Raw genomic sequence first — 26,309 nt, 5'->3', positions numbered from 1 at the left:
GCTGAGCACCTTCGCTCTGTCTACATCAGTGACAAGGATCTCCCAGTGGCCTAACCACTTCAATTTCCCGCCCCACTCCTATGCTAACATTTCTGTACAACCAAGATCACCTGTAAACTGGAGGAGCAACACAATTTTCGGTCTGGGCACTCTCCAACCAAATGATATAAACATAGACTTCTCTGCTTTCTTCTCACCTCCTCTCTGCTCCCCCTCCATTTCCTTTGTCGCTTCTCTGCTTTCTTCTCGCCTCCTCTCTGCTCTCCCTCCATTCCCTTTCTCTCTTCTCTGCTTTCATCTCGCCTCCTCTCTGCTCTCCCTCCATTCCCTTTCCCTCTTCTCTGCTTTCATCTCACCTCCTCTCTGCTCTCCCTCCATTCCCTTTCTCTCTTCTCTGCTTTCATCTCACCTCTTCTCTGCTCCCCCTCCATTCCCTTTGTCGCTTCTCTGCTTTCTTCTCGCCTCCTCTCTGCTCTCCCTCCATTTCCTGTCTCTTCTCTGCTTTCTTCTCGCCTCCTCTCTGCTCTCCCTCCATTCCCTTTGTCGCTTCTCTGCTTTCTTCTCGCCTCCTCTCTGCTCTCCCTCCATTTCCTTTGTCTCTTCTCTGCTTTCATCTCACCTCCTCTCTGCTCTCTCTCCATTCCCTTTCTCTCTTCTCTGCTTTCATCTCACCTCCTCTCTGCTCTCCCTCCATTCCCTTTGCCTCTTTTCCTCCAGCTCTCCCCTTCCCTCTCCACTGGCAGAACCAACCCCCTCCCTCTGTTTACTGGTAGCTCTCCCTCCCTTATCCACCCATTACTTCCTGCCTGTGGGACTGTGCTCCTCCCCCTTGTCTCCATTCCATTCAGATGAAGGGCTCAAGCCCGAAATGTTGGTTATCCATCTTTGCTCTATAAAGTGCACTGTTTGACCTGCTGAGTTTCTCCAGCTTTGTGTTTTTACTTCCACTTTGGATTTCCAGAACCTGTTATATGGCTTTTTGAATAGGAAGGAGGTAATTGTTCTGCAGGTTTGACATTTGGCCGGCTTTAAAAACAATGAACAAGAAGTGAAGAGAGATGATAGAATGGAGCCAGGGTTACTTTAAAACAGTCTATAGTTTTCTAACAGAATAGCCCCTGAACAGTTTCTTATTAACCTTTTGCAACTGTTTGTTCTTTCACCTATTCCTTTCCATTGCCATTTCTATTTATCTTAATGTTTACACATCATAAAACTCAACACCATTGCTAAGTTAACAAGTGAGATATCACAACAATTGTAATCAATAGAGAACATTCTGTGTTTGTTGCTTGTAAATTTGTCAGTGTACTATTCATGTATTCAGCATAGACGTGAGTATCTTCCCGACTTTATTTTGGCTGCTACTGCAACAAAGCTTCAATGTTAATCAAAATGAGGTACTGTTGACACTTTGACATTTGCATCGTAAGGGAATTTCAAGGTTAAAGTAAAATCTAAATGGATGAGCATGGTGAGGTACTAAATCCTATCTCAAATAACCTTTGGATCCAGTAACTTAGAAGGAGTAAACTGGGCATATTATCTGACAAAGTTGGAGAAAAGTATGGTATCTTGCACCTATGGGGATTGGTAGATGCCGGATAAGTGAGTTTCTGGTTGTTTGAGTCTCATTCTTACATCTGCATAGAGAATAAACAATTTAAAAGACAAAATTACTATACAAGTAGTCCTCAACCTATGACTGGGTTCTGTTCTGACCGACTGGTTGTATCTCAACATGGACAAACGTGCATTGAACAAATTTCATTTTATTTTCAGACACATTCTTTGAAAATATTTAACCATCGCTGCATCTGCAGGTTTCTCCCCCTCCACAGAGCCGCCAGTAAGGCTGACAATAACATCGCAATTACCCTCCTCCAAGTTTATAGACAAACCCTGACCAATATATATAATATACTAATAAAGATAAAGACCGTTACTAAGCAGGGATAAGGAGGCATTTTAAGATAATCACTCCAGTGGCAGACAGTTCTTCATCCTGAGCTACGCCATTTTGTTCAAATACAACTTTATTCCAACAGGTCCTATGAGCAAATCCCTGAAGTGGATGCATATTTGCTCACACCATCACCAAAGGCTTATGTGTTACCTCAGAGAACATTTACTTTTACAATGTTAAACTTTTATTTATCGTTAAATTTATTTATTTTCCATGAGTCTTTTTTTTGCTAGTTGCTTGAATTCTAGATAACAGACTTTCTACTGTACTTATTAAGGAAGTACATCTACCCAGCGGAATATTCAGTTATTCTCAGGTTAGATTTTCCGACAAAACCATCTCACAATAATCAAGGAGGAAACAATAGGAAAAACAAGTTTTGGAAAAACTTTGCAAAAAAAAAATATATTTTATTGAAGGTTTTTAAGAGAAGCTTTATAATTGCACATTTTGTTAGTATGAAATGATACAAAGACCAGCAATGTAACAATACCAGGGCTTCATATGACAAACTCACTACAGCCAAGGAACAGCCAAAGGCCTTCTCAAACCAGGCATCTTGTGATGCTTCAAGGCAGAAATTATTTTCCTCAGTGGCCTCGATATAACCATATAACCATTTACGGAGCAGAAACAGGCCATGTCGGCCTTTCGAGTCTGCACCGGTTCACTAGAACAACTCCACTAGTTGAGAGAACTTCCCTTTTAAATTGCAAATTCACCCTCAAAGGTACTGAACTCGTGATTCAGTGGTAATTCCTACATTTCAGCAATAAATCCAATCCAAACTGGCTCGCAGTTAAACCTTTGGCAACTTTTAAAACTTTGAATAAAATATTAAGTGCTTGTTGCCTAGGAGAACAGAGTTTTGCTGGTCAAACTTGTACATTTTGTAATTGTACATTTTGATTAACAAAAAATTGGCTGGATGCATCTCCAACAATGTTCGGTAAGTCTGGCATCATTAATACAGAAATAAAAATGACGCAGAGGCTGCAAGCCTGAAATAAAGATGGATAATGCTGGGGACACCTAACAGGTCAGGCAGCACACGTGGACAAGGGAAAAAAAGTTAATATTTTAGGTCCTGGATCCTTGGTCAGGACAGTTAACCCTGTTTCTCTTTCTGGAGATGCTGCACGAGCTGAGTGTTTATTACCATCCCATTTCATTGGGCACCTGACCTACAATAACCATTCACACCTTCCACCACCAGGGCTGTGTACAGTACATGCTTTGTCAGTGAGATGGTTTGCAGCGTTACGTGAGGCTCCTCTTCAACAATACCTCCGCAATCAGAGGTCTCTATTGTGTGAGGAAAAAGCAGCAGGTGCCTTTCCCTATCACCCCACCATCTTTAAGTTCCCATCCAATTCACACAATACACTGAAATCAAAATATTCACTTATCAGAAGCCAGAATCTCCCTACTCCAAAGCACCGTGGGAGCTTCCTCTCTAATATTGCGAGTTATTGGGGGTGCTCAGTAACTGCTGATCTTGCCAGGATTACCAATATTCCTCAATCTACCGAATACATGGGCAGCATGGGTAGTGCAATGGTTAGCACAAAGCCTGCAACCTGGGTTCAAATCCGGCACTGTAAGAAGTTCTCCCCATGCCTGCATTGGTTTTCTATGGTTTCTACCCACCCTTCAAAACATATAGGGGTTGTAGGTTAATCGGGTGACATGGACTCGTGGGCTGAAAGGGCCTGTTACCGTGCTGCATGTCTAAACTTTAAAATTCCTAACTTGAAAATGAATTCCATTTTCTGATCTACCATTAGCCGTTATTTCCATCTTAAAGCCATTAAAATGTCAACTCATGGCTGTCAATACAGGATTGAAAAAAGGGCAGAAATGTAAGCTTTTGGACCCCACGACTGATAGAACTGAATCCAATTATCAGCGGAAAAGCAAAGTAGATGCTGTATCATTTTTCACAAGAAAGTTCTGAATTTCTACCCAGTTGATTGTAAAAGGGAGCAAAAATGTAATATGCCTTTCCATTGTAAACAAAAGAAGATCCTAAAAGTGAGATCATCTGGCACTGAACTAGTGGGACTGTTAGCTGGTACCAATTGTTGCTTTCAGGGCTGGAGGAGTAATCATTTTATTGGTTTTCTTTAGTGCATTTAATTGTCCTTTGTTTAGTTCTATTGTGACAGATTATATAATATTTTATATTGCATATAGATATGCTTTTGGAAGATAAATTGTAGGGCTTTTAGTTAGGTCACACACAGATACAAAAACTTCAAAACAGATCTCATTGAAAATGCTGGAGCTCTGCTCAAGCCAGACAGTTCAGGCTCGGGGTGACTTTGCAAAAACTTTGAAGAATGCCTATAAGGACTTAACAAGCAGGTGTTAATTGGACATGTTGTGGAGTAATGGATTATTGTTTTGGAAAGCAATAGATGAACGAACTCAGAAGATTGGGTCCAGTGCCGCAGTTTGCTGTTCTAAGAGGATCATGTGGTTTTGAGTGAGAGAGAGAGAGATATGACGGGTTGTGAGTTCTTAGTTCAGCCTGGTCAAAGCCCTTGTGGTCCATACAAAAGGAGATGGCTGACTGCATAATGTTTCACTTGAAATAATGGAAACAAAAAGGAACTCTGTGGTGACTTGAAAGAAAGGGGTTATCATCTGGAAAATCCTGATGGGGCAAGTTTCTTCAGCAAGACCCTGAAGTGGCTGATTAAAAGTAATCAGTTGTGGGTGTCCAACAAGCAACAAATCCCTCTCTGAAAACCGACAAGAACCTTCCTGAGTGGTGAACATTTACCTTTCAAGCACCAAAGCCTGGTGAACTTCATAATGTTAAATTCTGTGCACAGTATAAGAATTGCCTGCAACCAGTGAACTTGGAGGAATGAGAAGTGACATTGGACTGTGAATTAAAGAAATTTCTGAACTTATGCACACATTACATACACGTGCGCTTAGAATTAGAAAGGAGTTAAGTTAATAGTAATAAGTTAAAGTTTGATCCTGTTTTCATGTTTATGGTTAATTAAAAGCAACTTCTGTTAAGTTTTGGGGTCCTCTGGGCTTGAAACACTATAAATCCCTGTACGAGAGTTTTCAATCACCTAGAGGTCAATACAGAGCCACAAACAGATTGAAGCTACAAAATCTCGAGCCTACTCCACCACTCTGAAATTAAACAAGAAAACCTGAAGATGTTCAGGTCTGTTGCAATACACACAAGTGCTGGAGAAACTCAACACATCCGGAGGAAATGAAAGGCAGTTTTGGCCTGAGCCTTTCATAGGGATCAGAGTTTCTCCAGCACCTCACAACTTATGCCTTAAACCTTTGTAGTCCAAACATCTCTTTAATTCAGCCTTGAATACATTTAGAAATTCAGCATCCATAAGACCTATGAGAATTTCAAAGAGTCACAACACATTAGGAGAAGGAACCAGACATTCCCATGTCTGTCTTTAATGTGTGACTTTTCACTTCAATGTTTGGCTAGTAAATATGAACTGGTTACTTGCATGGGCCTCTTGAGTGTTACACAAGGCAGATAGAAGAAGGTGCTTGGCTGCAAATTATTCCAATGTGGTACAAGAAGTGGAATTTGAAAACAAAGCAACAGCAGGTTAAAAACACTGGACGATGAAGTTTTTGCTTCCTGAGCACCTTTGGGTGTATTTTGGGGAGCTGATCATGAAAATTGCCTTAAAATCTTCCTACCATGTACTTTTTTTTTAAAACATATAAACTATTTTTGTGATTTCCCATCATATTTTAAGTCTACTTCAAGCATATGATGTGCAACAAGTCATTGAAAATTCATTTTCTGCATTCACACTTGGGCTTCTTCCCTGCTAATCTTGATGCAGTCACTGACGAACATGGTGAAAGGTTTCGCCAGGACATTGCGACCATGGAAAAATGGTATCAGGGCAACTGGAATCCATCAGTGCTGGCCGACAATTATTGGACACTGACAGGAGAGGCATCAGATGGTGAGTACAAATGAAAAATCAGCAAAACATTTTTGGGTCAGTTGAACTAATGCAATAGGTCAGCATCATTAGGTGATTAAATATGCTAAATTCAATAAAGGTTCATTTAACATTTCTCCAACTTCCTACGTGATACAGAAAATCTTGAAGTTGTCTATCAAAATCACCAATGATTTTTTTCAGGAAGCAAACCTTTTGGGGAAAAGAAATTGTTGTCCAGTGAAATTAACAGAAAGGTCCAATTAATTTCTCTCATTGGACAGATTTTGGGAGCAAGTATTACTTAATCTCCCCAATGGGTTTAGGGAAAAGCTCCAACATTTCACTCATTAACAGAGGGAGGAAAGCAATTCTGTAGGTCAGATGTACTCGTAAAATAATCTCACGTCATTAAGAGTGAATTATTTACATGTGATTTCACAATCTAATTAGGCCACCACAGTGATTAAACTGCAACAAGGAGACCTTGGCACAATGGTAAAACAGGAGACCTTGGTAAAGACTATCCTCCTTGAGGCTTTGCACCATGGACTAAAAGTAAATGAAATGAACTTTGAGGGCAAAATTCCATTTGCCATGATGTAACAAATAACCAAATGGCTTCAGTTATCTGAAATGCTTGTTGACTTTAAAAAAAAACTGGGACATGTGGAAACAAAATACATAATACATGCTATCAAAACTAATGAGACACAATAGGCGCTTTTAAACTACTGCAGCGTGGGAGCCCTCCTGGGATCCAGGTGTATTTAAATGGGTCGAAGGTGCTCCCAGCACCTTTTAACCTGAATGGGGATCACCCTATTAAATTGCCAACCTGGTGATTTAAGGGGGATCCCACCCCCACGATGAGTGACATGACACGCACTCACTGGATGAAATGAAGTAAAAGATTTTAACCTTACTCTTCTTGGGAAGCATGTTTAAACCACATTGTAATATCCCCTTTTCTAACTCGCACTGCTGAGTTCCTCCTCTACATTGGAACTTGGTGCCAACACGCTACCCGGTCACGCACACAAGCGCTGACATCACCAGAATAATCGGGTCAGCCATTTTCAAGCCGCCGGTGGACGAGGTAAGTTTAACTGGGTTTCCTGACTACCCCCAGGGTAGGCCAGGGGCCCGGTTGATTTAGGAACACACTGACCAGGTCGGATCCTTTCACGCTGCCTTTACAAGGCAGCTTGAAAGCATCTAATGACAATATCTAAATAAATGACCATGTAAGAATTCCATGTTGGACAAGGAGAGGGCAAAACATAATGCAACTGTCCATCAACTGATAGATCTTTTGGCATATCAAGTGATTTAACACCATGATCTGCAGACCTTTTAAATGTTATTTAGGAGAATCTGCTGGTTTTTAAGGCTACAACATTTGAACTGAAGATGCTCATTATCCCTTTCAGAAAATAAAACCAAGTTAATTGAAAATGTTTAAATAAAAAGGCAGGTTTCTGTATAGATATAAATGGTTAATCCTGAATAATAAGTAAAATATAACAATGAGGAATAAGATGTGGTCTAAGTTAATAAATAATCCATGTCGCACCTTTAGTCAGCAGATTAAAAAACATCGACGATTTATTTTTCTCAAAGTAAATGGCTTGTGCTACATTCACATGCCGGTGTCTTGCTGTTCTTGCCACAATTCTAAGACAACACGAACAACAGTAAATAACAGAGTATTTAATTAAGGACAAATTCAACAGTCTAGAAAGGTGTGTTCTCTTTGAGGTCAAATACATTATTTGGAATGGAAAATACAATTTTGAATCAGGACTGACTTGATCACGTCAGGAGTTCGCTAAATGGATCACTGAAATTGCTTTAGCTCCACTGTCAGCCACGCCTTCTACCTTTTTAACCTGAAAATACTGGATCTGCCATTTAAAATGATTGTTTGAAAGAAAAATAACTACCCTCTTATATAGCTGAACCCAATTCATGAGAGCTTTACATATATTTCTGATTAGCTTTAAACTAACCAGGTCTCTACGAGACTGCATGGTTGGCGTAGTGGTTAGGGGAACGCCTTTACAGCACCAGTGAACGGGACCAGACCAAGGATCGAATCTCACACCATCTGTAAGGAGTTTCTCTCCATGCCTGTGTGGGTTTTCCCCGGGGGGGGGGGGGGGGGGGGGGCGGTGGGGGGTACTGGGGGTGTAGGTTAATGGGATGTAAATTGGGCGGCACGGACTCGTGGGCCAAAAATGGCCTGTTACCGTGCTGAATGGTTAAATTAAAAGTTAAACTCTTATTTTCTGAGCAAGGAACCATCTCCCTCTTTCATTGAGTTGTTTTGGTACCAAATGTTTATTGTATTCGTCGATAATAAAAAAAATGTACACTGAATTTAATACTAATTGGGTTTAATATTTTAAATGTTGCTTTATGTAAATTGACTCTGTCAAGGTCACCACCCACATCCCCACCACATTAATAATTTAAGTTCTTGGTTTATTTTTATAAATGAGCCACATGGATTTATTTTCCAGGGCTCCATGTGTTCTAAGGTTGGAAGCAGGCCACAGAGAGAAGATATACAGCTAGCAAGAGCATGAAACAAACAAGTGATGATCCAAACTATGAGACACTCAGTCCCATGCTCCATTGAAATAATAACTAAGCCCATTGATGGAACAAAACAAGGCTTCCTCTATTTACCCTTTCACAGTAACCCATATCATTCACACCAAGGCTCCCACCAATTAAGTGACTGGACAGAAACTTATCCCAGTCAGTAGAGCTAAACACATCACTGGTGTCCTTTGAATGGAATTGCAAACATACTTTTGAGCGTACTGTTGCCACTATATGTTGCATGTAGTGTTACCAACCAGAGATGGATGCCCTCCCATCCTCAAACCCCCTGACTGCCACTAATAAAATATCCTAACCCTTAAATGTCATATTTATACACATTTTGTGACATTTAACAAATTGAGTACACTATATCCATTCTCTCAAAAGCCATAGTCATGGAGTTACAGCATAGAAACAGACCATTCAGTCCATTGTGTCCATACTAGTCTGTTGACACTCGCCCACATTAATCCCACCCTCCAGGACTTGCTCTTAACCCTAAACAAGCATATAAATTCCCTAGATAGCTAAATGCTCTCAGCGTTTCTGTTCCACTACTCCCGCAAGAAGAGTATTCCGTATTCGTAACTCTCTGGTTGAGAAAGATCCCCCTCAGATACCCTCTGCATCGCTTGCCCTTTGCCCTTAATCTATGACCTCTAGTTTTATCTACTTCTAATCTGGGAAAATGTTTCCTGTGCTCTATCCTATTAGTATCCTCAGGAGAGTGCAACCCCTTTACAGCACCAGTGATTGGGACCAGGGTTCTAATCCCACTCTGTCCCCGTGCCTCTGTTTGAAACGTACTGAGGGTGTAGGTTAATTGGGTGGCACAGGCTTGTGCGCTGAAGTGGCCTGTTATCGTGCTCCAAATTTTAAAAAAAACACACACCTTAATCATGTCCCATCTTTACCTCTAGGGAAAACAGACCTCGCCTCTCCTTTTATTGAAATGCTCCAACCCAGGCAAAATCCTGGTGTACATCCTCTGCACCCTCTCCAGTGCTATCACATCCTTCCAATTGTGGTGAGCAGAACAGCATACAGTACTGTAGCCGAGCTCTGAAACGTTTTATAAAGTTGGAGCATAACCTCCCTGCTCTTGTATTCAGCATTGGATATGCCTTCTTATTATCTATTTGCTCTGCCACCTTCACGGATCTTTGGTTTTGTACACCATGTCCTTTGGTTGCTCCCTCGGACAACTATTTAAAATTTAAAATTAAATTTAGACATACAGCATGGTAAGTGGCCCTTTTGGCCTTCAAGCATGCTTTGAAGGGTGGGAGGAAACCAGAGCACCTGGAGGAAACACACACAAACATGGGGAGAACGTACAAACTCCTTAGACAGCACCACATTCTGACGCTGTAACGGCATTGAGCTGACCATTGTGCTAACCGTGCTGACCTATCAGGGTCATCCCAAATGCTTCTCTCCTATTTATCAACCCCACTTGCTATTTCATCCATATCACTCTGTCCTCCAAGACTTCCACGTTGTCCACTACTTGGACTTAGCACTGTAAAACATTAGTTGCTCGGATCGCCTGCATCTAACTGTCCCACTGGCAGCTCTACATAAGAGTCATTAAGATAGAAACAAAGTTAAAATGCACAAATGCCACCTTTCCAAAGGGAAAAGAGGGCATCATAATTTTGCCGGGAATTTGCAGGGGTAATTACCTTCCAGAATTCATCATCGGTAAATTACAGTTTAAGAGGGGAAGACACATTGGATCAGATGGCTTCTGTCACTTCACACTGGCATTTATGTCCCACTCAAATCTACTAGTATAACCTGGTCTTTTCTTCTCCCTCATCAGCTTATACAATCTTCTCTTAAAAACATCCATATCCTTTGTCTCAATTATTTCCTGCGGTAGCACTTGCTTAACTTGCTTTGGTGAATGAGATTTCTTCTGAATTCCCGACTGGATTTCTTGCACTTGATGGCAGTTGCACTCTTCTTGGCTAGTGGAAAGGTTCTCTCTGCATCCATTCAATTTCTAGTTTTAAGAGAACTCCAGCAAGAGCGCTATGCCATCCGTTAATAAATTAACAATTAATCATTAGGGACAAGCTTTGGTCACGAGAGCCCTCTCACAGTGTGGATTCAAGTTCCCATCTCTAATGGAACAGCACACAATGATACTGAGGTGTCATTTCCAGAGAAGATGTTGATCATCTGTCTGTTGGGTGGACCAAAATGATCTCATGCGATTACTTGGGAGACTTGGAAAGTTTCTCCCGAGGGAACATCCATCACTCAACCAAATTCAGGCTATCCGATCATTACTTCCGTTGGCACAGAATGATGTGTGCAGCCACGACTCTTTCCTACATCACAACTACAACTTCTCTTGGAGCAGCTACCTGTGAAAAGCTTCAGAATCTCTTCTTTCTAGCAGTGTGATCATGAAGGATTCTGAACTAATGCAAAGATAAATCTCCTGAGATTAGATGTTGGGAAACTAAACTGTTGGTTGATTATTTTGCTCCTCATGTTGCCCAGTCAAGAGGCAGCTGTGTGGAACTTCCTCCCCAGGCGGTACAGTTGGGCAGTGAACAGAATGATTGCTTCACAGATCCACTGAGTGGGTTTCATCCAGGTGCTCTTGCTTTCCACCCACATCTCAAAGATGCACAGGCAAGATCGGTTAAATGGCCCCTGTCCATGACCTCGTGTGTGCAGGTGAATGATGGGATGTAGGGACGCGCAGGGATCATGGCGTGGGATGAGTGGCGACGAAGGCTTGGTGGTCAGTTTGACTAAAATGAGCAGAATAGCCTGCTGTGGACTGTGTGATTCTTCCACAGTTTCACGCCTGCTCTGCAGTCACATATTGTTCTCAGTCTCTGGAAACCCTCTCAGTGCAATTGAATGGAATGATTTTCAGACAGAACTTTGTGCAAAAGGATTCCTGAGGCAAAGAAGCTTTAACACAGCCCCACTTTGCAACAGGTGATGAATAGCTGAGGTAAATCTTTTGGAAGGAATACCAAATGTGCTCTCTCGCCTTCCAAGAACTTCCTATTTGGAGGCCAGCCTGCGAGTTGGTCCTGGTCTGCTGGCCAATATTGCTCTCATTTTGCTTTTTGGTTGGTGGGAGCTCGCGGTGTGGACGTGAACTAACCCGGTTCCTTCCCATCCTGGCCAAACACGCCGGCGTATAGGACGACCCGAATCTCCACCTTCCTCACCCTGATGAAGGGCTTAAGCCCGAAACGTCGGTTTCCGCATGACCTTTGCCAATATAAAGGCTGTTTCTCCAGCCAGATGGTCTTTAAAAGAAAAATTCCACCTGAAACGAAAGTTTTGAAGCATACCCTCTGTATAAGACGACCCAAAGATCGCAAATCACGACACTTCAATACCAAACTAACCTGCAAAGGTTTTAATGGCGTTAGCATATTTTAATAATAAACCACCGTCAGCTCCTGTTGCAGAGGGCACAGAGCCGACGGGGGCATTCGGTCAGGGACGTGAAAAGTGCCAAATGAATGCACGTCTCCTTACCTGCAGCTCGCACCAGGCCACCTCCACGGTGGTCTCTGTATCCAAGCCCTTGTAGACCGTCTTGAAGGAACCTCTTCCCAGCTCGATGTTGAACTTGAGGAACCTGCCATCGGGAGACGTGTCCACCGCTTCCATCTCCACCTCGTTCTCCTCCGGTTCCACCTTGCTCTCCGCTTCCTTGTGCGGGGGGCACGGGCTCCCATCCTCCGTGTCCGAGCTGGTGGCCTCCGGGGCTTTGGGGGGCGGCGGAGCGCTCGCCTCGCCCGTGGCCGGCTCCACCAGACCGGGGGGAGGAGGAGCCCAAGGCGGCCGGCGGAGCAGCGACCCGTCCGCTGGCCCCTGCTCGATCTCCACGGAGCTCTTCCTCGGACCTCGGTGCGGGCTTCTCCTGCTCTCCTTGGCCGAGAGCCGTCGCCGGCGACCACCGTGCACCTTGCTCAGGAGGGAGGGGTCCAGCGCCGAAGCCATGACCCCGAAGCCGGCCAGGTCGACTTCTGCCTGCCACATAGTCTCGGACATTGAAGTAGTTGGGGAGGGGGAATGTGGACCAGTAACCACGCTCCGCTAGATGAGGGACGACTCAAGAGGCTGATCCCCTCCTCGACTTTCCCCCTCCCCACTACTCTCCCCCCCTCCCCACTACTCTCCCCCCCTCCCCACTACTCTCCCCCCCTCCCCACTACTCTCCCCCCCTCCCCACTACTCTCCCCCCCTCCCCACTACTCCCCCCCCCTCCCCACTACTCCCCCCCCCTCCCCACTACTCCCCCCCCCTCCCCACTACTCCCCCCCCCTCCCCACTACTCCCCCCCCCTCCCCACTACTCCCCCCCCTCCCCACTACCTCCCCCCCTCTCCCCACTACCTCCCCCCCCCTCCCTCCCACCTCTCCCCCCCCCCTCCCTCCCACCTCTCCCCCCCCCCTCCCTCCCACCTCTCCCCCCCCCCTCCCTCCCACCTCTCCCCCCCCCCTCCCTCCCACCTCTCCCCCCCTCCCACCTCTCCCCCCCTCCCACCTCTCCCCCCCTCCCCACTACTCTCCCCCCCACTCCTGGCTTTTAAACCGATGCAGTCTTGCAGAAGCCAAACATTGCCCACGCTGTTTGCAGTCTCTGAGGCTGTCCCATGCACTGGGACTGACTGACTAACACGGCTGAGCACCGAATGCAATCAATTTCCTCCTTCTCGTGATCCCGTGCAACCAACCTCTTGGCCCGGGGTTCAGAAATTACTCCTGTTAAAGGTCTCAACCAGCGTCTGCACCAATAGCGGCCGCTTGGATCTCTCCTGCCTCTGCAGCCTGTCCCTCCCCTGCCCAAAGCGAACGCCTTGCTCCAGGAAGGGGTCTCGGCAGCGAGCAGTATCGCCCCGAGCAGGTTCCCCAGTGCACGGCGTCTCCCTGTTATCGGGCACAGCCTTCACTCCGCCAATGTCATGTTCCCGCTCACTCGGAGGTGGAGTGAGCCCAGTTACTGCAACCCCCCGAGGAGTGGCTGCTTTCTGCCTCGTTCCCTCCCAGCGGACGTGGAGCAGTGAACGATTTGCAGGCTGATAGAATAAGATAACGTTTGCGAACCATCTGAAGGAGAAAATGCTGGGGAGACGCAGCGGGTCGAGCGCCCAGTGGAAGGAGACTCAATGATCCGTTTTTGTGTCGGATTTCCAGCATCTGCAGGGTTTTAAAACAAATCAGAACCATCTCAGCTCTGTGGTTAGAACTAGGTGATCTGAGGTTAGTAATAGGTGCTCTGAGGTTAGTAATAGGTGCTCTGAGGTTAGTAATAGGTGCTCTGAGGTTAGTAATAGGTGCTCTGTGGTTAGTAATAGGTGCTCTGTGGTTAGTAATAGGTGCTCTGAGGTTAGTTATAGGTGATCTGAGGTTAGTAATAGGTGCTCTGTGGTTAGTAATAGGTGCTCTGAGGTTAGTAATAGGTGCTCTGAGGTTAGTAATAGGTGCTCTGTGGTTAGTAATAGGTGCTCTGTGGTTAGTAATAGGTGCTCTGTGGTTAGTAATAGGTGCTCTGTGGTTAGTAATAGGTGCTCTGTGGTTAGTAATAGGTGCTCTGAGGTTAGTTATAGGTGATCTGAGGTTAGTAATAGGTGCTCTGAGGTGGTATGCGAGTTGGGAGAGGTTGAGAACCACTGATTTATTCAGGGTTCTGGGCTTCACACCAAAGGCCAAGAACACCCCTGAGAAACCACTTATAAAAAGTCTGGATTTCTATTCTGATAAAGTTTCATCTGGATTCTGTTCATGATGTTAGCTTGGCTGACCCTCTGGAAAGAATTTTGGACCGGAGTTCAAACAAATGTTAAATTAAAACCCTGACAGTAAATGCAAAAAATAAAAAAGGCTATAAATATTCAGTGGGCCATGCAGTGTGAGTGGATATTAGAGTAGGTATCCTGATCCATAATTACAAGTTTCAAGGTTCCTTTTTAATTAAAAAAAAATTCAATCACGGTAACAGGCCCTTTCAAGTCTGAGCCTAATTACACCCTATTGACCTGATTGGATCCTGGACTTCCTAATGGAAAGACCGCAGTCTGTCAGGGTCGGTAGCAGAATATTGAGTACCGTCGCATTGAGCACATTGGCGCATCTCAGGGCTGTGTGCTCAGCCCGCTTCTGTTCACATGACTGAGTCACGACTGCATCGCCAGATTCAGCTCCAACTGTGTCAACAAGTTTGCAGATGACCCAACCAGAGTTGATCTCATCAGCAACAATAAGGCCAACTACAGAGAAGAGGTGGAAAATCTCATGATAGCAACCTGAGTCTCAAAGTGGACAAGATAAAGGAGATGATCGTGGACTTCAGGAGGACCAGGAACAGCCACCCTCTACCCTCCACTACACATCAACAACTCTAGTAGAGAAAGTGGAGAGCACCTTGGAGTTCACTTAACTAGTGGCCTATTGTGGACACTCAAAATCTCTTCACTTGTCAAGAAGGCGCAACAGTGACTGCACTTCCTGAGAAGACTGAAGCAGGCAAGGCCATCAGCCACCATTACGTCAACTTTCTATAGGACACTCAGTATTGTCCTGGGTGGTTGCATCACAGTGTGGTACGGTTCCTGCAGAGAAATGGATTGGAGGTCAATCGGGAAGACCATAAGAGTGAATCACTGGAGTCTCCCTTCCACGCTTCCCCCCCCCCACCATTGACAGGATCTACCAGGATCGCTGTCTGAAGAGGATGCACAAAATCATCGAGGCCCCCTTCCACCCTGCATCAGCATCTTTCAGCTGCTCCCATTGGGGAAGAGATACAGGAGGATCAGGCCATCCAGTCTGTAGATCAGAGCGGTGAAAATGCTGAATGACCAAAGGAACTGCTCACACGAACCATCCAAGACCATCTCTTATACAAAACAATATTTATTTATTGATTTTTATAGATACAATACTTGTCCAGCATATGCATTATGTGTGTTATGCCTGGTTGTGTGTCTGCATGTTTTTGCACAGAGGACCGGAGAACGCTGATTCACTGGGGTGTACTTGTATAATCAGATGACAATAAACTTGACTACAACCCCCAGTATGTTTTGAAGGGTGGGAGAAAACTGAAGTATGCATTGATTCGACCCCAGCGCTTCTACAGCCACATGTTCAATCCTACAGCAACCTGAGCTCCAGATCCAAACCTCAGATAAGATCAGGAAGCCTTCAGCATGTGAGGACCTTCAGGAGCCCTTCGTGCCCTCAGCATCTTCTCAAACTCTGGTTCTGATACTTCGTTCCCATGAGCTTGCAGCCCACACTGGTCCCCTGACCACAAGTTGCAGGATGCCTTCAGCATGTGAGGACCTTCAGGAGCCCTTCGTGCCCTCAGCATCTTCTCAAACTCTGGTTCTGATACTTCGTTCCCATGAGCTTGCAGCACACGCTGGTCCCCTGACCACAAGTTGCAATGGCCCGCTGCCTATGTGGGCCCTTCAGCTGCTGGAAATCTCGATGGTCCGCTGCCATGGGCACCAGGTTCAGGAACAGCTGCTCCCCCTCCACCATCACACTCCTCAACAACAAACTCAATCAGGGACTCATTTAAGGACTCTTACTTTTGGACTTTGTTTATTTTTTTCTCCTCTCTGTATTACACAGTCAGCTGTTTAGATTTCTTTATTTGTTTACACATGTACATTGTGTACAGTTGTTTTTTGCATGACCAATAAGTGGTCATTCTGCCTCACCCACAGGAAAACGAATCTCAGGGTTATATGTGACGTCATGTATGTACTCTGATAATAAATCTTGAAATTGGAAGAACATAAGAAAGAGGAGCAGGAGTCGGCCATCCAGTCTGTAGAACCTGCTCTATCGTTCAGTGAGATCATGGCTGATCTAATGATAGGCTCATCTCCACCCTCCTGCCTTTCCCCCATATCCCTAAGTTCCCTTATGATGTAGAAATCTATCCATCCTTGTCTTAAATAGATCGCCTCCACTGCCTCAATGGCCAGTGAATTCCACAGATGCATCACCCTCTGGGAAAAGCAGTTCCTCCTCATCTCTGTCCTAAATCTACCACCCTGAAATTTGAGGTTATGTCTCCTAAGTCTGGTCTTTCCTACCTACCTCTATCCTATTGATGTCTTCCATAATTTTATACATTTCTATGATCCCTTCTCACTCTTCCAAATTCCAGCGAGTACAATCCCAGATGACTCACTCACTCTTCATGGGCCAACCCTTCATCCCTGGAATCAACCTGGTGATCCTCCTCTTCACTGCCTCCAAAGCCTGTACATCCTTCCTGAAGCAAGACCAGGACTGCACGCAATATTCCAGATGTGGTCTCACCTGTACCCCGTACAGTTGCAATATAACCTCCCCTGTTCTTAAATTCCTCTAGCAATGAAGGTCAACATTGCATTTGCCTTCTTGCTAGCCTGCTGCACCTGCAAACCAACCTTTTACGATTCATCTTGTCACTTTGCCACACTGCCTTCCAACAAAGCAAGTCAAAATAAGGACTTCACAAACGACGGATGAATTTGAGTAGGACAGCCAGGGCTGCTAATTTCAGCCAATAAAATTACTCACTGATTTTTTTTTTAGTTGGCAGTGTTCCAGAGAGATTAATGTATGGGACAACAGCACAAATCATTGTTCAAACAGAACAACTCATGAAAAACAATAGCACCTCAAACATGACGCACTGCCCCAGATTTATAAGGAAGCATCGGAGATTATAGCCTTATTTACAATTGAACCATAATTTTCAAATGTGAAATCCGAGAGTGATGATTTCTGAGCCAATCTGCCCCAAACAAGCTATTCTACATATAAAAGACCTCACTCATTAGGCCAAGTTCCAAAAATGTTTCAATGAAATGAGAACTTTGGAACTTGAAAACCGGAAATAATTCCACTTTCCTAATAGCATCAATAGGCAGTATTCAAGCTTTTCCCCCCACCCCTGGGCAATAGTAGCAAATACCAGAGGACATCTGCATAAGGGGAGGGAAGGAAAATATAGGGGAGATAGATGTCAGGTAAGTTTTTGTTTACACGGAGAGTAATGGGTGCCTAGAATGCAATGTTAGGTATGATGGTGTAAGTTGGTACAATAGGGATGTTTAAGAGACTCTTATACAGGCACATAAATGCAAGTAAGATAGTGGGTTATGGTTTTGAGGTAGGGAAGATTTAGATTGTTGAGAAGGTTGATATAGGTCGGCACAATATCATGGGCCCAATGGCCTGTATTCTGCTGTAAATTTTCTACATTAAGAAAAATTTAGCTGAATGTTAATATCATAAATAAGGTGCCATAGATCAGTGGTTCTCAACCTTTTTCTTTCCACTCACATACCATTTAAGTATTCCCTATGCCATCGGTGTGCTGTGATTAGTAAGGGAAGAAAAAGTTTGAAAACCACTGTTTTAATTGTACCTCATTGACTCGTTATGTGCAGGGTTTCAGAACTCCAAAGGAAATGGGCCAATGACAATTTTTCTCAAGCAAAATATTTCAGTAACAATTGAGTTAAGAGCAGTGATTCTCAACCTTCCCCTTCCCACTCACATCCCACCTTAACCAATCCTTTACTAATCACAGAGCACCAATGGCATAGGGATGACTTAGTGGGTTGTGAGTGGAAAGAAAAAAGGTTGAGAACCACTGAAATAGATGTTGGAAATAAAATCAGAAACACTGGAATTGGGAAAATGAAAGCCCAAAGATTTGGAAATCTATGTTCCAGAAAGTAAATACGTTGATTATCTCTTTTCAAAATGTTTAGGTTCTGGAATGGTATGTGCAGATCTTATTTAAGAAAGGAGTGTCCTGGGTAAACTTGTACCTCTCACTTTGTTCGTTTTAGATTGGTCACAGTGTTTGAGCTACCGAAATCTAAAGCTGAATTCAAACTACAATATGCAAGCCCTTCCCAATTATACTTATCAACACCTGGACTGGTCCCAACTGCCGAAGCGAGGCAACGACTGCACACTTGTAGTAGGTTGACTGGGCAGCTTCTCCATCTCCCCCGACCGGGACATTGGTTGGAGTCTAGAAGTTCTTCTTCTTGCTGAGAGATGTTGCCACCTCTTGGAGAGTCTCAAACATCAGCAGTGGGACCATGGCTTATATTACCCAAAAGTTATTTACTCATAGCTTATCTCTTTGAATAAATGATTTAATTATCTTTAAGGTCTCCTGACAGTCTGCAACCAACAAAAGACAACTGCATCCCTGGGCTCCATGGTGGAATTTAGATTATGTCTTCTGATGCAACTCCATCCCTTCTTGCATAAGCTGGTCTAAATCCTCCATTACAAGGAGGGAGCGAAGAAAACTACAGATTTGTTAGACTAACATAAGTACTAGTAGGAATTTATAATGAAGGATCCACAACCAACAAATAAGAATAGGATTGAACATGGATTTTAGAAATGAAAATAATATTTGATAACTGAGGTAGCATTATTCAAGGATGTGACTAATAAAATAAATATGGGCATTCAGAGGATGTGAGGTAGATTATCATTTGGCTTTTCAATAACCTCTGCACAAGCCTTGAAAATATGGAGGTGATATGGACAAGAAAGCAAAGTTGTGGGAATAAATGTTGGTAGGCTGTGTGACAAGGAAGGCATTCATAGGATCTGTGCTCAGACCCAGCTATTCACGATCTACAGTATCTAAGAAACTAAGGGATTACGTAAGGTGGGTAAGTGAGTGGAAAGAAATAAGTTTGAAAACCACTGATCTTTATTAATGATTTGGCAAAGGAGACCCAATGTCATGTGGCCAAAGTTTCTGAAGATACAAAACTCAACTGTGAACGATAAAATAAAATCGAAGGAACTTCAAGGCAAACTGTGAGCTTGGGTGAGAACATTGTAGATTGAATAGAATATGGAAATTCATTTGGACGCACAACAGAAAAGGGATGGTGACAGGATATATAGATGTTCAAAGGATCCAGGTCTTGAATAATGAAAGTTAGCATGCAGATGCAATTAGGATTTTATTATTTGAGAACAGGACTAAAAACGTCTTACTGCAATTATGTAGGACCTTGGTGAGATTAAATAATAATAGGAAACGACCAGTGTCACAGGTTCGAATCCAGCGCTGTCTGCAAGGAGTTTGAATGTTCTCTCTGTGTCTGCGAGAGTTTCCTCCCACCCTGCAAAATGTACAGGGGTTGTAGGTTAATTCTGGTACTTAGGTGGCATGGGCTTGTGAGCCGAAAGGGCCCTGTTGGCATGGTCTCACTTTAAAAAATGTTTACTTGCCATTGATGGAATGTAATGAAGATGGCTCAGAATGTTTCCAGGAATGGCAGCTTTGCCATATGAGGAGAATTCTGTGCCAACCATCGAGCTGGAGGGTTCACGGACATTTTCAATCTCACATTGCTGCAGTCAGGGGTTCCCACCGGCTTCAAAAGGGCATCAATCCAAATGGCCCAAGAAGAGCAGAGGGAGCTGCCACAACGACTATCGCCCAGTAGCCCTCTCATGTACAGTGATGAAAAGCTTTGACAGGTTGGCCATGACCAGAATGAACTTGTACCTGAGTCAAGATTTGGACCCACTGCAATTTGCCTACCGCCACAATTGCTCCATAGCAGATACAATCTCCACAGCTTTGGATCACCTAAACAATAGCAACAGATCAGGGTTCTCTTCATCGACTACAGCTCAGCTTTCAACACCATCATATCCTCATTACTGGGCACCAAGCTTCAAAACCTGGGCTTCTACACCTCCTTCCACTAACTGGATCCTTGGAAGAGCATAACTAGTTTGAAGCAGAAACAATGCCTCCTCCTCATTCCTCACTGACGATCAACATAGGCTTAGGCCATTGCTCTACTCTACCCTCATTATTGTGTGGTTAGGCACAATTCAAATGCCAACTACAAATTTGCCAATGACACTATGGTTGTCGGCAGAATCACAGACAATAATGAGGAGGCGTACAGGAGTGAGATAGATTAGCTGGTCAGGTAGTGTCAGAATAACAACCTTGTACTCAATGTTAGCAAAATTAAGGACTTCAGGAGGGAGAAATCAGGAGAACACAAACCAATACTCACCGAGGGGTCAGCAGAGGAATGAGTTAAGAACTTCAAATTTTTGGTTGTCAACATCGATCCTGGCGCCTCCATGTTGATGCAATCACAAATAAAGCTTGTCAGTGGCTATACTTTTTAAGGACTTTTATGAAATTTGATATGACACAAAAGACTCTTGCAAATTTCTACAGGTGTACTGTAGAGAGCATTCTGACTGGTGGCATCACTGACTGGTATTGAGGTGCCAATTCATAGGACAAGAAAAGTCTACCGAAAGTTGCCAACTTGGCCAGTGCCATCATGGGCATTAGTCTTTACTCCATCGAGGACATCTACAAGAGGTGGTGTCTCAAGAAAGCAGCCTCTATCCTCAAGGACCCTCACCACCCAGGGCATGCCCTCTTCTCACTGCTACCATCAGGAAGGAGGTACAGGATCTAGAAGCTGAACACCCAGTGGTGCAGAAACAGCTTCTTCCCTTCCTCCATCAGATTTCTAAATGGACAATGAACCTCACTTTCTCACTCATTTATTTATCTAAAAACTGTAATTTAATAACAATTTTCATATTGAGTGTCTAGGCCTTAATCTGAAGAGTTGAGAAGATGGAAAAGTGATTTCCTTGAGAGACTGTGACATAACCCGAGATGGTAGGGGCAAAATGTTACCCAATGCATTTGCCAAACATCAAACTATTTCCACCATGGAGAATATTGCATTGTAATACAGCCAATTCATTTAAATAAAAACACATTCCTGCTGGAAGAACTCAGTGGGTTGAGCAGCACCCGTGGGAGAAGAGGAATTGTTGATGTTTCGGGTCGGAACCCTTCAAAGGGACGATACCTTTCCTCCCACTGATGTTCCTCGATACACTGCATTCCTCTAGCAATTGGCTCATTGCTCCAGATCCCATCTGCAGTGTCTTGTGTCTCCAAACGTATTTAAATGTCAAGCTTGGAAAAATACACCATAAAATAGCATTTATGTTCATCAGTGAATTGTAAAAGAAGGCGTTAATTTTAAATAATCTTTCGCAAATGCTAGGTTTTCTGCAAAGCTTAAACACACTCAATGATTCCATATGCCAACTATTATTATTTTCTTGGTTTTTTTTACATGGTAGTTTATTACAGGACTGCTCCCACTCCAAAGTAAAAGTTTATGTATTGCTAGCTGGTTAATATTTTGATAACACTGATTTTTCTGGGATAAACAGCCTTGCTGCTAAATAATTTTTCAAACAACAGTAGGGGGGGGGGGGGGGGGTCAGAGAAACAGCAAGCTGCCACAGTGGTGGCAATGGTGCCAGATGGAGAACGATTGTAACAATGTTCAATGATGGAAGTGGACACAACATGCAGGATGTGAAGAGACTTGGTAAAGTTTTCTTTCTGGAAATAATTTTTGGTGAATAAAATGTCTCCGGGCTGCCAGAAATACATGGCCCAGAAAATGAAAACCAACAAAAGGTTCATTAAATCATTAGGGCACAAGAGAAAAATCCATGCTCTAGACTTCAGTACGGCATGAAACCCAAGGTGAATTAACCTTGTACTTGCTCACATCAATGAGTGAAGTAAACTGGTAAGTCCAGGTTGTCTCTGGGTTGGGCAGGTGGATTGCACATTAGAAGAGGTTGGGGATGGGGATTATAAGCAGGGCGAGTTGGGGTCTTAAGGGGTTTGGGCTAAGTAATATGCATGGCTAATGTCATCCAAAAGACTAATTTTTGTGGATATATTTCAGTAGTTATTAATTTTATACATAAAAATATGGTTTTGCTTATCCAATCCAATGTCATCCAAAAGACTAATTTTTGTGGATATATTTCAGTAGTTATTAATTTTATACATAAAAATATGGTTTTGCTTATCCAATCCAATGTCATCCAAAAGACTAATTTTTGTGGATATATTTCAGTAGTTATTAATTTTATACATAAAAATATGGTTTTGCTTATCCAATCCAATGTCATCCAAAAGACTAATTTTTGTGGATATATTTCAGTAGTTATTAATTTTATACATAAAAATATGGTTTTGCTTATCTGATTGTAAATAGAATGGATGGAGTATAACTCCAACATAAAGGTTCAACAGAGGTTGGTTGTGGGACCAGGATTGGGATAGATTCGGAACACAACCGTCACACAGTACAGGGATACTCATGTTTAAGTAAGTTACCTCTTTCCATGTTTGTTTCAAGACTGTGTTCTTGATACTCTGTATTCTGCAAGGCTGCCAAACTGGATCTGAAATTAAATAGCACTGCTGCGACATGCTGAATGGATGTCTATCATGCTGTACTGGCAACCGTTTGCTCAACTATGTAAATGAACAATGAAACAACTTGCAAAGTAGAGGCAGATTTAAAGTAATCCTGGAATCGCCGCTCATCAACATACACTGAGTTGATTTTAAAATTGGCATCCGAATGGATACCTGGAAAGATTGTCAGCAAACCAACTGAAGAGTTCAGTCTAACATTTGCATTATGATACTATCTAAAGGTTTGAACCTTTGCCACATAAAAGTTCATTAGAAGTTGATTGTGGGACAGTGGTTGGGGCCCCGTAAGCACATTTTTACTTGTGTGTGCACTTGTCTTCAGTTTTTAATTGCTTTCACAATCTCTTTGATGCAATTTTTACCCCTCATCAGACCTGAAAATGCCCCTCATTGTACCACCTGAACATTTGAGGGCATTCAAATCAACCCGACCCACTGAGTTCCTCAAGCATTTTGTGTTTCTCCAGTTTTCCAACATCTGGAGTCTCTCTTGTTAACGTTGGATTTAAAAAGCAAAGTTGGTATTTTGGTTAGCGTAGCGGCTAAAGGTAATTCTGTTACAGCTTTAAGATCTCTCTTTCTCACATCTTCCTAGTAACAGGTAGCCATGAAGATCCAAAGTTCTGCAGGCAGATTTCCCACTGGGACCCAAGAATTGAGAGAGCTTGGTCCTGATATTTTTTTAAAACTACAGACCACAATCAGTGAGGATTGGTAAGAACCTCTCCTCCACAATCTCCGTCAGTACCAGAGCACCACAGGGCTGTGTCCTTAGCCCCCTGCTCAACCCACTTTACACCTATGACTGTGTAGCTCAGTAAGAGAATAACACCATCTACAAATTTGCTGACCATACAACAGTAGTGGGATGGTAGGGGATGAGTCAGCGTACAGGATGGAGATTGAAAACTGGGCTGAATGGTGCACCAACAACAATCTTGGACTCAATATCACCAAAAACTAAGGAGCTGATTGTTGACCTCAGGAAAGCCAGTGGTGTATCATTGGGGGATCAGAGGTGGAGAGGGTAAACAAATGTAAGTTCCAGGGAGTCACTATATGTGAGGATCTTTCCTGGATCCAACACACCAATGGAGCCTCTACTTCCTCAAAAGTTTGGTCTGACACCAGAAACCCTGGCAAATTTCTACAGAGGGATGGTGGAAAATGTGCTGATCAACTGGGGACACCAATACCCCTGAGTGTCAAGCCCTCCAAAAGGTAGTAGACATAGCCCAAGACATCACAGGCAAAACTCTCCCCACTATTGAGTACATCTAAAGGGAACACTGCCATCAGGAGGGCAGCAGCAATCATCAAAGACCCTCACCACCCAGCGCACACTCTGTTCTTGCTGTTGCCATCATGAAAGAGGTGTAGGTGCCACAAGACCAGCACCGCCAGGTTCAGGAACAGCTGCTACCCCTCTACCATCAGACCCCTCAACTACCAACTCAATCAGAGACTCATTTAAGGGGTCTTACTTGTGCAATTTATTGATTTTCTAGTTGTTCCCTCTGTACTTCACAGTCAGTTTGTTTACATTCATTATCTCTTAACAGTTCTTTTATTTGTTTACATGTTTACGCTGTGTACTATTTACTTTTTACACTACCAATCAGTGGTGATTCTGCTGCGTCCGCGGGAAAAAGGAATCTCAGAGTTGAATGTGATGTCATGTATTTAGTCTGACAATAAATCTGAACATCTGCCTAAATCATGTCCTATTAAAATGCCAAGATCAATATTTCCAGTTTGCATGTCCCCTTTCTTCAAAAAAAGGTTCTCCCCTCACTGTCATTGATGCCCTTACCTGTATCTTCCCCATTTCACACACTTCCACTCTCACCTTGATTACCCCTAGTCCAGTGATTCTCAACCTTTTTCTTTCCACTCACATACCACTTTAAGTATTTCCTATGCCATAGGTGCTCTGTGATTAGTAAGGGATTGCTTAGGGTGGTATGTGGGTGGAAAGAAAAAAAATTGAATACCACTGTTTTAATCGTTCCTAATTGACTCGTTATGTGCATGGTTTCATAACTCCAAAGGAGATGGACCAATGACAATTTTTCTCAAGCAAAATATTTCAGTAACAATTGGGTCTAGAGCGATGATTCTCAACCTTCCCTTCCCACTCACAGACCACCTTAAGCAATCCCTTACTAATCACAGAGCATTTATGGCATAGGGATTACTTAAAGTGGTCTGTGAGTGGAAAGAAAAAGGTTGAGAAACACTGGACTAGTCCGAACAAGGATAGTGCTCCCTTTGTCCTGACTTTTCACCCACCAGCCTTTACATCTCACATTGCTTTTCAACATTTTTGCCAACTACAAGATCCTACCACCAGCTACGTCATCCTCTCCCCAACTATTTCAACTTTTGGCAGGCACCACTCTCTCCATGACTCTCTGGTTTACTCTTCTCTCCCCAACCATCCTGCCAACTCTCCCAGTTGCTTCCTGCTGCAATCGTAGCAGGCAGAAAGATTGTTGCTGCACCTCCTCCCTCACCTCCATCGAGGGACATTAGCAGACCCTTCGGCTGAGGCAGAGTTTCACATGCTCCTGCTCCAACTTCATCTCCTTGTGGCCTCCTCCACGTTGGCGAGACCAAGCACAGACCGGGCATCTGCTTTGTCAGGCGCCTGTACTCTTATCCTCATCTGCTAGCCGGAACTCCTGATCCCTCACAGGGTGGGGCAAAATGCAAACTTGAAAAACAGCATCTCATATTTCACCCAGGTAGTCTACTGAATTTTATAATTTCAGGCAATCCAAACTCCATTCCAGTTCCACTATTTTGATCTGTCCCTCACCAATCTCCTTCCTTCAGCCCATTCTAATACTGCTTTTCAATCATACCCTTCATGGTCTCCACACTCCACTCTTCATTTCTCCAGAATATTACCTCGGGATCACCTTCGCCCCTATCACCCCCTGCTCTCTCCATCTCTCACCTCAGTCTTAAAAATGGGTTCTGCCTATTTCTCTTCCTAGAAGCTGCCCGACCTGCTAAATCCCTTCAGCTTCTCATTGTTTGCTATTTTCTGAATTGCATTCTTTGTTACAAGAGTTCCTTCATTCCATTTTCAGGAGTGGTTGTCAAATTGTAATATAAAAGTGTTTAAATAAATCAAAAGTATGAACATGGAAGAAAAGGACTGTGAACAGAAGGTCATTGGAACAAAATATTTGAGTTATAAAGTGGTTCTCTGACTAAAGAGATGTATGCATAGAGAGAGAAAATGGCCAATTACCCAGGGAGAAAAAAGAACACTAATGTTCTTGTAACTCCAGTGGATCACTTTCAATCTAAGTGGGCACTTCTTTATTCCCTGGAGCATAGGAGAATGAGGGGAGATTCGATAGAGAGATATAAAATTATGAGGGGTATAGATACAGTAGGCTTTTTACACT

At 43.5% G+C, this 26,309-nt stretch overlaps 1 protein-coding gene across 5 annotated transcripts in view; it reads right to left on the bottom strand.

Moving 5' to 3' along the window:
- The window catches only part of wnk4a (WNK lysine deficient protein kinase 4a), a 108,255-nt gene extending 82,705 nt beyond the window's left edge, over positions 1–25,550 (bottom strand). For 2 of the 5 annotated variants that reach the window (XM_069907280.1, XM_069907281.1), the window contains exon 1: positions 12,058–12,682. In XM_069907280.1, the coding sequence (XP_069763381.1) occupies positions 12,058–12,576 (519 nt within the window). In that variant the 5' untranslated portion in view covers positions 12,577–12,682. Of the gene's footprint in view, positions 1–7,501; positions 7,584–12,057; positions 12,683–13,261; positions 13,564–20,617; positions 20,684–22,782; positions 22,851–25,403 lie in introns of those variants that run through there. The other 3 variants (XM_069907283.1, XM_069907285.1, XM_069907284.1) reach the window with 3 other exon arrangements.
- Positions 25,551–26,309: the final 759 nt, after the last annotated feature.

Source organism: Narcine bancroftii, chromosome 12 (assembly GCF_036971445.1).
Source record: "Narcine bancroftii isolate sNarBan1 chromosome 12, sNarBan1.hap1, whole genome shotgun sequence".
NCBI classification, from domain to species: domain Eukaryota; kingdom Metazoa; phylum Chordata; class Chondrichthyes; order Torpediniformes; family Narcinidae; genus Narcine; species Narcine bancroftii.
This window is presented reverse-complemented; position numbering and strand designations above follow the sequence as displayed.